At 50.2% G+C, this 12,319-nt stretch overlaps 1 protein-coding gene across 1 annotated transcript in view; it reads right to left on the bottom strand.

Moving 5' to 3' along the window:
• Window positions 1–12,319, bottom strand: part of PPL (periplakin) — a 61,635-nt gene that overhangs the window by 12,053 nt on the left and 37,263 nt on the right. Inside the window, exons 3-15 of the mRNA XM_054995618.1 lie at window positions 11,916–12,070; window positions 9,889–10,009; window positions 8,210–8,335; window positions 7,647–7,688; window positions 6,798–6,959; window positions 6,232–6,339; window positions 6,004–6,099; window positions 4,061–4,183; window positions 3,664–3,810; window positions 2,861–3,012; window positions 2,601–2,698; window positions 2,001–2,158; window positions 190–368 (exon numbers count right to left, since the gene is read on the bottom strand). Coding sequence (XP_054851593.1) covers window positions 190–368; window positions 2,001–2,158; window positions 2,601–2,698; window positions 2,861–3,012; window positions 3,664–3,810; window positions 4,061–4,183; window positions 6,004–6,099; window positions 6,232–6,339; window positions 6,798–6,959; window positions 7,647–7,688; window positions 8,210–8,335; window positions 9,889–10,009; window positions 11,916–12,070 — 1,667 coding nt within the window. The remainder of the gene's footprint in view (window positions 1–189; window positions 369–2,000; window positions 2,159–2,600; window positions 2,699–2,860; window positions 3,013–3,663; window positions 3,811–4,060; window positions 4,184–6,003; window positions 6,100–6,231; window positions 6,340–6,797; window positions 6,960–7,646; window positions 7,689–8,209; window positions 8,336–9,888; window positions 10,010–11,915; window positions 12,071–12,319) is intronic.

Below are 12,319 nucleotides of genomic sequence, written 5' to 3'. Positions count from 1 at the left end.
TGCAAGTGGACTGCAACTTTCATTCCACATCAGCCTCCGCTGAAGCCAGGGCTTTTATTTCTAGCCCAGCTCAGGGACCGGAGTCCTCCAGCTACCAGCTTCTGGATAGAGACGTCTCTGCAAAGCAGGTCTGCCTGCTAAAAGTTTGTTTCCTAACTCAGCTCAGAGAAACCACGGCTGGATCCTTACTTTTCCTGAGCAGCATTTAGCAGCTGGACCACACGGTTGTACTTGTTGTTGGATTCCTCTGCCCGGTTCTTCACCAACTTGGCACTGCCAGTGTCGGGGACTGATTCTATGAAGCCGTCGCACTCTTTGATCTTGCGCGCTTTCTCTGGCTCAATGCACCGGAGTTCATTGGTGATGTTCTGCAACGTGGGTGAGAGAGACAAAGTAGATGAATAAGAATAACGGTACCCCCTTTCCACTGTTGGTCTCAGATCAGCCAAACCTCGGCCGTTTTCACGCTGCTTACTGGCCACTGAACATCACGCCAAGCTACCAGAATGACAGCATCTTCCTGGCGCGATTTCACAGGAAGACGCTTTCACAGGAAGACGCTGTCGTTCTGGGAGCTTGGCACGATGTTCCATGGCCAGTAAGCAGCGTGAAAACAGCCCTTGATTTGCGATCCCGCTGACTTGCATGCTGACTGGCGCCCCCTTGAGGCTGCTGAGGGTAGGATGAACGGAGCCATTTTGTTTTGCCAGGTTCCTTCATGGCCCAATCCAAAAGAAAGAAAATATCACAGTATCAAGACTAACCGCCGTGAAAGCTGTCTAAATATCAAATGAAAAATCACTAAAGACAATATAATTAAACTAATTATTTAGTCTATATACCTTGGCCGATTCCAGATGACTAACCTTAAGTTGCTTCATGCCGCCCTCTTCCGGATCGCGACGGGGAAAATGCGAAATATCACGTTTCCTCGCGTGAGTTTTGCACGATGACGCGCAAAACTCACGCGAGGAAACGTGATATTTCGCATTTTCCCCGTCGCGATCCGGAAGAGGGCGGCATGAAGCGACTTAAGGTTAGTCATCTGGAATCGGCCCTTTACAGAGAAATAGTTTAGTCTAAATGTCTTATTTGAGCCACAAGAAATTGTATTTCCTAACCTGAGGCAAAGCTAGCCACTTATAATTACAAATAAATAAATAATATATCTGATGTACAATGAAAGAATCTCCAGCCCTTGAAGTGCAAGTGCTCAACAATTCAAGTATATCAGAATAAATATCACAATCTCATACAATTAGTAAACATATCACAGAAAGTACCAGTGCCTCTTACAATCTACAGAGAGTACGCAGTAAGTAATTCTACTTAATTCATGACCAATACGCTACATTCATTAACATAATTATGTTTCAATGTTCTGCCAAAGTTTGTGGATACAAAGTCAACAGAGAAGGCCCAAAGCTGTTCAGTACATTCCTTTCATCTCCCTTGTAACTACGCGCTTCGTGGGCCCACTCCTCCAGGCAGCACTCCTGACCTGGCCTGGCTGTAAATGCTACCGTGTCAGTACTGGGTACTTGCATGGAGTAAAGACGACTCTGGCCTTATCTGTGTGGAGCTTTAATCTTTTCCACGTGTCTCTGCCTGCTCACCAGCTGAGTTCTCTTTCAGCCTCCCCATCTACTTTCTCTTCCCGCTAGCTTCCCGATCTGCCCTTCCGACTGCTGCCCCTTTGGCCTAGCTGCCGAGGTTGGGGGATGCTGGGGAAGGGGGGAGGCCAAATGTGCCCTCCTTGTGCAAATCCAAAGTTGTATTTTGAAGGACAAAAACAGCCTTGCTAGATCAGACCCGAGTGCTCACACTCTGTGTCCTTTGGATTCGGTGCATCAGCACACAACAGAAGTGGTAGACATAAAATCACAAAGGATCTTGACACAGTTCAGATAAAATTTTGGCGAGCTGTGCCGGATGTCCTCGCAGCAGCCATGGACTTGGTGTTTAGTCCTTTCGCCCTGCTCCCCCTAGGCCACATTTACCTTCAGTTCCTTGGAACGTTCAGCGCTGTCTTGCACTGCTCGGCTCGGCTCCAGCGGAGGTCGCAGGTTTGCTGTAATGGCTTTCTCTTGCTTATCCAACTCACTGTTCACTTTCTCCAACCCCGCCAGCAGCTGTCGCCCCTGTACAGACGCTGCGTCTAAGGTAAGATGGAGGTGGGGAAAGGTTTGCTGAGGTTCACGGTCAGCAACTCAGGTGGTTCCAGGGCTTTTTTTCAGCTGGAACGCGGTGGGACAGAGTTACAGCACCTCTTGAAAATGGTCACATGGCTGGTGGCCCCGCCCCCTGATCTCCAGACAGAGGGGAGTTGAGATTGCGAGCTGCGTGGAGGGCAATCTCAACCCCCTCTGTCTGGAGATCAGGGGGCGGGGCCACCAGCCATGTGACCATTTTCTCCGAGGGCAACCCACTGAGTTCCACCACCTCTTTTCCCAGAAAAAAAGCCCTGGGTGGTTCTATCAAGTTCTCTCATTAACACTGAAGAGGAGCCATGAAGCTGGTCACATACAGAATAAAGGAAGGTTCAAAGTGCTCAGCTGGGGCTCAGACCTTCCTTCACCCTGGAATTATGGGCCACGCACCTCCAATGCTGTCTGCCTTCAGGCTGTCGTGCCGCTGCTGCAGAAGGGTCTTGGTGCCGGCTGTCTTCTTTTTCACACTCTGATACTGACCAGCAATGCTACAGAAGGAGAGGAGCTGGAGTCAGTTGGGGGGCAGAGTGGGAGAACAACACAGCATTCTTGTGCTCAAAAAGGAAGGGTGGGTAGAAGGGGAGCATGCTCTTGTGCTGTCCACTGCTGGAGCAGCCATCACCACACGCATGACTGGAGGTTGGGCTTACTTGTCGGCAAGGGTCAACGATTCCGGATCCATAGGAGGGATCATGAAGCAAACACCAGGAGCAGTGATGGTGCTTGCTGCGCTGTCTGTCACCTCCCAGAGGTCACCGTTGTTTTTCTGCAGCATGTAGGTGGCACTGCGAGTTATCTGACACTGGGATAGAAAAGGACCCAGAGCAGTTAGCCATGTCAGTCTGTAGATTAAAACTAGTAAAGAGTCCAGTAGCACCTTTAAGACTAACCAACTTTATTGTAGCATAAGCTTTCGAGAACCACAGCTCTCTTCATCAGATGCAACTTTATTGTAGCATAAGCTTTCAAGAACCACAGCTCTATTCGTCAGATGCAACTTTATTGTAGCATAAGCTTTCGAGAACCACAGCTCTCTTCGTCAGATGCAACTTTATTGTAGCATAAGCTTTCGAGAACTACAGCTCTCTTCGTCAGATGCAACTTCATTGTAGCATAAGCTTTCGAGAGCCAGATGCATCTTTCGAGATGCATCTGACGAAGAGAGCTGTGGTTCTCGAAAGCTTACGCTACAATAAAGTTGATTAGTCTTAAAGGTGCTACTGGACTCTTTACTATTTTGGGATAGAAAAGAGTTTACTACCCAACCATGCATGCATTGCTTCCACATAGACCCTCCCCACCCTCTGACAGCTTCTGTTTCACGCCCAAGGTGTGGGAGGAGCTTGTAGTGGAGAACGAGCAAGTGGGAATGCATTCCTCTCCTGAGTGCCCCCTCCCTGCGTGAGCTCCTCTGGTCCTGCTGTGCCAGAGCCAATGGGGGGGGGGCGCTGACCTGCTCGTTCTCATAGTCGCAGAGCGCTTCCACTGGGATGGGCTTCAGGGGTGTCTCCCGCCGATACTTCAGTGGCAGCACCTGCTGGCTGCGCTTCTGCAGGGACTTCACCACATCTTCATACTTGTCCAAGGCCTTCTCTTGGTCCTGCCCCACGAGAAAAGCAAAGGTAATGGTTCTGTAGGGGAAGGGAGGATCAGAACCGTTCAAGAGAGATGGGCAAAGATAGGTTGGCAAAAACAGAGGCGGTGGGGCAGGCTCCCCCAAAGCTCACCAGCAGAGCAGAGTCTGCACTCTCTGAGGGAATCCCCAGATCCCATGTGATGCTGCCCCCGGAAGGCAGAGCTTTCTCACCCTATTGCTGTGGTCTGCTTTTGCTGTCGTACCAGGTACTTGCCTCTAGTTCCCGCAGTAAAGATTCTATCTGGAATCTGTCCTTGAAATCTGGGCTGTACTTCTGGTCCAGATCTGTATCCACTTTCCTGAGAAGGTCCTGAGCATCTTTAGCGTCTTTATGAAACTGCCAAAAAAAACCACAATCCCCTAGATAATCAAACATTTCTTTGCTGGTATGATAACAGTGCTTTGCATGTTTCAGCTGGGCCGTTCACAAGGGAAAAAATGGGTGGGCAGGCGGGCGGGCGGGTGGGCAGGCAGAAAGAAGAATCCCTTAGGCTGAGCACTGTCCCTTGGCGTAACATACCTCACAGTGTTGTTGTGAAAAGGAGGAGAGACTGATCATGCTGAAATCACTGGAGGAAGGGAGGAAGGAAAATGTAACGGACCGTCTTCCAGGTCAGTGGATGAGACCTTGTAGATTTTATGTCCCTTATCTTTAGAAATAATCAACTGTCCCCTTACGAATTCTCTCCCCCACCCCGAACAGCTGATGCTCAACACCCCCTTCCTCAAATCTGGAAGAATGCTGGAAATTTTTCTAACAGAATGAAAAAAGGAGAGAGGAAAAAAGATAGATGGCCTCCATTTTCCATTTTCTGGGTCCCCCCCCAATATAGATTTCTTTCCTTTGCAGCCCAGCTCCTTATTCAACCTCTTGTGAACAAAATCTTAGTTCTGGCTGCACGTTTTTCTCCACAACCCGTGCACTGCGGAATACACCTTGATTTTTATAATCTCTGCACTGCAACCAAATCTTCACAAAGGATCAAAAGAATCTAGAAGTCAAACTTTCTCAATGCACAATGCTTGCTTCCAACCATGGAGGACCAAAGTTCAGGAGGAAAACCAGCACACCTGCACAGGAAGCCTTTGCCCAAGGGACCCTGCCCGTCTGCTCCACCTCCGGAAGTCTGAGGGCGGACTGTACCTGCCCGAGAGAAGGCTTGGGGGGAAATGATGGGGGGGGGCAGGTTGGGCAATATTGTTTCCCCCGTAGGCTGTTTCCCATACATATGCTCAACAGCACCTGGTCCGAGCCCTGCCTCCTTCAGACAAGGCCTCACTAGATAAAATGCCTAACCAGAAGGCTCGTAATTTAAAGACAAGTGGAGTTGCCTTCCTGTCGTTCTCTCTAGGTACAACACATCATCTGTCTTGGTGCACACAGAAAATTTTCTAAGTGCAACCTGAGGTGCAAAATAATCATAAACAGCAAGGATTTTGAGCCCACCAGGGTATAATTCTGACAAAACAACACTAGTCACTTGAATAAACCCTCCTCACACAATGGTCCCACCCGAACTGGGTCCCATGTGACTACTGAGGTTCTCCACAGGCAATACAATATGTTGTGTTATTTGGCCCTTGGGCAGAAGGCATCCCTAGCTGCAGGCCTCTGGCTCTTTAGACTGTGCCCAAACAGTTTCAGGGCCAGCACGGAAAAGGGACAGAGTCAGCCAGTCTGCAAGGCCTCGTGTTTTTGAAAACAGAGAACGACAATGTTTTGATACACACTGGGCTTTTTTTCTGGGAAAAGAGGTGGTGGAACTCAGTGGGTTGCTCTCGGAGAAAATGGTCACATGGCTGGTGGCCCCGCCCCCTGATCTCCAGACAGAGGGGAGTTGAGATTGCCCTCCGCGCCACATGGCGCGGAGGGCAATCTCAACTCCCCTCTGTCTGGAGATCACGGGGCAGGGCCGCCAGCCATGTGACCATTTTCAAGAGGTTCTGGAACTCCGTTCCACCACGTTCCCGCTGAAAAAAAGCCCTGGATACACACCAGTCTTGTGTTGCCATTGTGGGGAACTAAGATTCTTACATGTTTTGTGGGGTTTCTTTTGTTCCTGCCCCCCCGCAATCCAGCTGCAACTGTACTCCTCCTGGCTCTGCTCCCTGCAGAGTAAGAGTGGCCCACCCCTGCTGCTGAGGCCTTGATGGTACCTGGTGGTAGTCCTCCATGAATTTGAGGTGGCTCTCCTCACAGATGAGCAAGTTGAGATACTCCTTCCAGTCAGCGTGAACTGCCTCCACGTGAGCCTGTAGAAGACAATGGCAAGGGGCCTCAGGGGGTGCTGAGCAGTTTCCCATGCAGCCAGCGGTAAGATTCAGAGCAGGGAAAGCAGTTGCCGTAAAGCTTTCTTGGCCAGCTGCATTTCAAGACTAACTCACCTCAATGGGGATCTTTCCTGGGTGGTTTTCAGCCAACAGATTTTCGCCATCTTTGTGAAGTTTGTTGATGGCTTCTTCTTTCTCTTCCAACTTCCGATTGATGAAATTCTAGAAAAGGAAAAGGAGGGGAGGGAGGGAGGGGACATGTCAGGTCTCTGGAATGGATGCAAGTAGAGCGACATGATTGTACCACCAGGCAATCCTCAAAGTCCCGTTGATTCATTGTAGGCATAGGATGCCTTTAGAAGGATCAAGGTGCTCACTCTGTCTCTCAGCCCCATCAAATAGCTTTCTCTGTCCAACTTCGAAAAAACCTCAAAACCTGTCTGATTTGAGACCACAGCAGGAGAAAGATTTGCTTGCTTTGCTGGGGGCAACAATGGAAATACCGTCTTCAGCTCCTTGGAGAAAGGCTCTCCCTCCCTCTTTTCAGCCCTTCAGGGTTGCCCTGAGCCAGCAAAAAGAGGGAGACACGTGCGTGCCACAAAGTCCTCACACACTCTGAACAACCAGCTACTTACTGTTGAGGGAAACCAGTTTTGGAGGCTTAAAAAAAAAATACTTGCCTCATACTGACGGCGCCGACCGGGGTAGTCGGGGTTGCGATCACTCCAGTCATACTGCATGCGGTCCTTGGCCTGCTGATCAAGCCAGTAGAGCTTATTGGTGCAGCGTTGCATGTAATCTTGCAGCGAATTCAAATCCTGCTGCCTCTGCTGAGATCCTGACTGTAAACAGAAAGAAAATTTGTCTGGGCCTGGAAACCACAGAAGGCTCATCTGGAATAAAACTGTTTTATTATCAAACCAAAGCATCTGATTGTCTTGCAGCTTGTTACTCTCTGCCTCCACAGAGCTAGTGCAGCACGTATGGCTCTCCAGGGCTTTTTTTCTGGGAAAAGAGGTGGTGGAACTCAGTGGGTTGCCCTCGGAGAAAATGGTCACATGGCTGGTGGCCCCGCCCCCTGATCTCCAGACAGAGGGGGGTTGAGATTGCCCTCCGCGCCGCTCAGCCTGGAGATCAGGGGGCGGGGCCACCAGCCATGTGACCATTTTCAAGAGGTTCCGGAACTCTGTTCCATCACGTTCCTGCTGAAAAAAAGCCCTGTGGTTCTCCATTCCCTGCACCCTTTCAACAGCCTCTTGAGGTAGGTTAGGCTGGGAGTGTGTAAGTGACTCAAGGTCACTGGGTGAGCTTCATGCCTGAATGGGGATTTGAACCCATATCTCCCTAACACATTATTCTAACCACCAGAAAACATTGGCCCTCATCCCGTTCCCCGTTGCGCCTGAAAGGTGGCAAGCAGGATAGGCGAAGAACCTAGCTTTCCTGGTAAGCGATACACAGCGGCAGATACAAACCACAGTTTATATCCGCCACGCATCCTGGAGCCAGGGACCCCGACAAAATCTTACCAGTAACTTCTGATATTTCATCTGCAGCCCGCTCATATATTCCTGGAAACAAAGAGAGGAGCATGAGCATTACTTACCAGCACAACAAAAACTCCGTGTAGCTTCACATTCTGTACTTTAAAACTTGATGGTAGCCGATATTATGGAGCCAACCCAAGAAGTCTGGAGGACACTCCCTCCTCCCCTCCCCAGCCAGGGTTACCAGACTGTGCTTTGAAGGCACAGGGATGTCCGTCTGTTCTTGCAACAGATTTTCTGCAGCAAGCCCAGCAAAGGTTTATAAAGAAATTGGGGGCAGCTTGTGTATGTCCACCGCAAAATCTGAAAGCAAAAGCCACCCCAACCCAAAAAATAAAATCAAAAAAGAACTTGAAGGCGCACCTGCTGTCATATTATTTTGGTCTGATGCAGAACAAAGGGTATTGTGTGAATTTGGGACATCGCAAAGGTGTGTTTGCCTTTGATGCCAGTGGAGGGCAACGATTTGGGGCAGGCTCATTCCAGGTATGGTGCAGCTTGACCTGAACTCATTGGACCCATTCACTCCTCGCCCCGAAAGGTACCTTATCTCCCCCCTTGCTGATGTGTGGTCCAATCGCCATCACTTCATTGTGGAATATGTTGTGTTCTTCTACCTGGCTGTTGACAGATGGCAAATCAGTTCCAAAGCCCTGGCTGAGCAATTTTTCCTGGCAGCAAAAGAAAGATGGTTAGCATGGCTCTTTCTAACCTCCCCCCCACCCCCCACCCCGCCAACAGCTGAGAAAAACTTTTCACTGCATGAGACATACAGCCACCTTCTTTTCTTATTCCTCAAGGGTGTTGACTTGGTCCAAATTAGACCTCTGTGCAACTGCTTTTGACAGCCAAATAACAGATAGTCTGCTCTAGAGATTTCCACCTTTCTCACGCTGGCCTTGTGCTTTTGCCTGGTACACAGAAATCAAGCAGACAAAACTCTTGCTGCCATGCCAGTGGAAAGTTTCAACCACACTCTTTGCATGTGCCAGGCTTTTGTGAAAAGACAGAGAAGCAAGGTTGGATTTTTAAAGAGCAGCAGCAACCCTAGGTGTGAATTCAGCTTGACTGCAAATGGGAAGATGGTTGCCAGCCGAGGCTGTGCAGAGGACATGCGAGCTGGAGTTTTTTCCCCTAAAAAAAAAAGAGGAGATGGTACTCATCAGGGCTTTTTTTCTGGGAAAAGAGGGGGTGGAACTCAGCGGGTTGCCCTTGGAGAAAATGGTCACATGGCTGGTGGCCCCGCCCCCTGATCTCCAGACAGAGGGGAGTTTAGAGGGCAATCTCAACTCCCCTCTGTCTGGAGACCAGGGGGCGGGGCCACCAGCCATGTGACCATTTTCAAGAGGTTCCGGAATGCCTTTCCCCCCGCGTTCCTGCTGAAAAAAAGCCCTGGTACTCATAATGTTCTCCCCTCTCAGCCGAAGTCCCGCATGCCCAAGAGCCGCAGGTACTTCGTAGTGGTACATGTCCCCTGATTAAAGCTGTGCTGACCACTCTGCCATCACGACAGCCTCTGCTGAAGGGAACTGCAAAGTTGGCAGCCCCTCTGAAGTGCAAAGCCAAAGCTGGATGTGCCTCCAGCCAGCAGCCAGGGAGGAAGTGGGATCTGAGGCTGAAAGCTGACGAGGCAACTGGAAGGGGAACAAAGCAGCAGGAAGAGAGTGGCAGCCCTTTTCCTCACCCCCAGCCCTGGCATGATACCAGCTGCTTAACAGCGCTGACACCTCGCAAGGGGGTTGCTGTGTTTTCATTCACAAAAACTGACCCTGTACGAGCTTTTCAGCACCATCAGAGAGCAGCTGCATCCTGGAGTGGGGAGAGGAAGGCTTTCCCCCTTTTTTGTTGCAGGCATGTAGTACCGAGGGACCATTTCCCTTCAAAATGGCTGCTAGGGGCACATGGAAACAGAGAGAGAGAGCACTTCTCACAGCCTGACCCAAAGATCTGTCTATGCAGAGGAATGAAAAGATGTAGCGGAGTGAATCACTTTAGATTGTGGGTGGGGATACATTTTTGAAGCCTAGCCCGTTTTTTTAAAAAAGTAGAAAGCTAGTATCACAGGGATAAAGATTTTAGGTTTGTCCTTTCCCTACTGTGCTGGTTTTCTGCTTTCAGGGAGAACGCTACCTCATGCTGTGTTATCTGGCCTCCCCCATCTACTTGTGGGACCGTCCCAGAAGAACGGATCGTTCCCACTTTCCTTGAGCTGATGTTGCTTTACCTGCTTCTCTTCGATCACGGCAGACCAATCGACCTGCGGTTCTATCTCCTGCGGAGTGAAGTTGTAGATCTGGTCATGTTTCACACGCAGGTTGGCCACCCTCTCCTTCAGCTGCCGGATGCTGAGGGCAGCAGAACAATTCAGAGGTTGTCCAAGGAGCAAAGAGTGCGAAAGAATCCCCCTTCCTGCTGCGATGCCCCCTACCTCCTACTCCCCTGGCATTCTTCTTTCCCTCTAAATTCTAAATGATACAACCTCCCCCAATAAGAACAACATAACTTGTGTAAAACCACCATAAAGCTTTCAGAGTGCCCTCCTAAGCAAAATGGTAAAGAGTCCAGTAGCACCTTTAAGACTAACTTTATTGCAGCATAAGCTTTTGAGAACCACAGCTCTCTTCATTAGATGCATCTGACAAAGAGAACTGTGGTTCTCAAAAGCTTATGCTACAGTAAATTTGGTTAGTCTTAAAGGTGCTACTGGACTCTTTACTATTTTGCGAATACTGACTAACACGGCTAACTCCTCTGGATCCTAAGCAGAGTTACTCTTCTAAATCCGTTGACTTCAATGGACATATAGTTATTTATACCCCACCTTCCTCCCCAAACCCATCATCCTCTCTTCCATTTTAATTCTCACAACAACCCTCTGAGGCTGGGCAGGCGGAAAGTGTGTGACTGGCCCAAGATCACTAGCAAGCTCCCATAGTAAACTGGGTGCTCCTGTGTGGGTCCCCCAGAGTCCATTCTGACATTCTCACCCCACCACACCACACCGGCTGTGACTCTGCTTCAGGCTGCACCATTCATGTTATAAGCTGTTATGCGAGATTAGAGCAATGATCCGACTAGTGACAGAATGGTTCCAGGTAGTGTTTTTCCAGCTGCTCCATGACTTTGCCTCGTCTTTCCCTGCCAAGCTGCTTAATACAACTGGCTGTCATCATATCTTGTGGCCATGAGTTACATGGGTTAATAATTCATCGTGTTATGACAGTCTGAATATGACACTGACCTGCATCAAGAATAAACAAGAGTCTGTGGCGATGGAGCCACGACATTCAGGTGCATGTAGTGGCTCTTTGGTAGACAGATATTGACATGTGAGGTTATAAAGGGGGGGGTTTATAAACGGCAGGGTCAAAAGGCCACAAAACGCAGGCAGTCCAGGGTAAGAGGGGACCACATTCTGTGGCTATACGGCCCTGCCTGCTCCTTTTCTCTCCAGTGCATGTGTATGTTTCTGGTAACTGAGGGTAACCCTTCATGCACTGATCGAGCCGGGCTCTTGTTTCCAGGGCCAGATCGAGGGGGAGAAGTGGGGCTACCCTGCCCCCAGCACCACCAAAGAGGGGGCGGCAAGCTGGCCGCCCTGGAACATAGCATGCCGCGGAGCTGGTGGCGGCCCCATGGGCAGCTGAGTGGAGGGTTGGAAGGCCGCCACGCCATTCACCTGCAGGGAAGGGGAATGGCGCGGGCAGCCTTCCAGCCCTCCACTCAGCTGCCCATGCGGCCGCTGCCAGCTCTGCGGCGCGCTGTGTTCCGGGGCGGCTGGCTTGCCGCGCGCTCCCTTCCCTCCAGTGGCAGTGGGGCGGCATGCTTTTCCCAGGGGGCCCCGCGTGATGACATCATGAAAGTGATATCATCATGCAGTGCCACGAGTGTGCGCGCTTTGTGCGCGCACAGGGAATTGCAGGGCTTGCGTTGACCCGGGCACGGGAAACCCTAGATCTGGCCCTGCTTGTTCCACAAAAGCTTATGTTAGATTAACAGTGAAGTTCTAAGCAGAGTTAAATCCAATCTAAGCCCATTGACTTCAATGGGCATAGACTGGAGTAACTGTAAGTCTTTAAGCCATCGCATCACTCTTGCTGGTTTTGCAGCAACAGACTAACACATCAAATTACAGAAGACATATTTGGGCATCCCCCCGACACAAACTAATCTAGGTCCCTCTAGGCAAAGAAAGAGGGATGCTGATGAACTATCAATGCACGGCGCAATTGGCTCTTTCCCCATACTCACTCTTCCGTGATCATTTCTCCCTGCGGGTGTTTCATATGTCGTGCAACAGCAGCATCCCCGTCCAGGACGTAGAGGAGTTTATCGGATTCTGTCAGCTTGTCTGAGGTATACTCCTGAAACTGAGCGGGCTGGCCAGCCTTAAGCTTGTGCAGGTCCTGCAGGAGTAACAAGGAAGCGGAAGAGGGCAGATGAAGGAGGGGGACCAAACCATACAGGCGCCTTCTCCCTTTCGCTGGTCCTGCGTCCAGAACCTACAGTTGGCATCAGCAGCAGGGTTTGTTGGGCATGACCCACTTCTCTCATCTCCCCTGCTACTGCGACTATGGGCCAAACTACAAGAGACGACTTATGCGAGTTTAAACACAAGTTTTGAAGTATGTGTGCTCCAATGGCCCCTGAGCTTT

Source organism: Eublepharis macularius, chromosome 12, assembly GCF_028583425.1.
Source record: "Eublepharis macularius isolate TG4126 chromosome 12, MPM_Emac_v1.0, whole genome shotgun sequence".
Lineage (NCBI taxonomy): Eukaryota > Metazoa > Chordata > Lepidosauria > Squamata > Eublepharidae > Eublepharis > Eublepharis macularius.
Note: the sequence above shows the minus strand (reverse complement) of the source record. Positions and strands in the feature narration are given on the sequence as shown.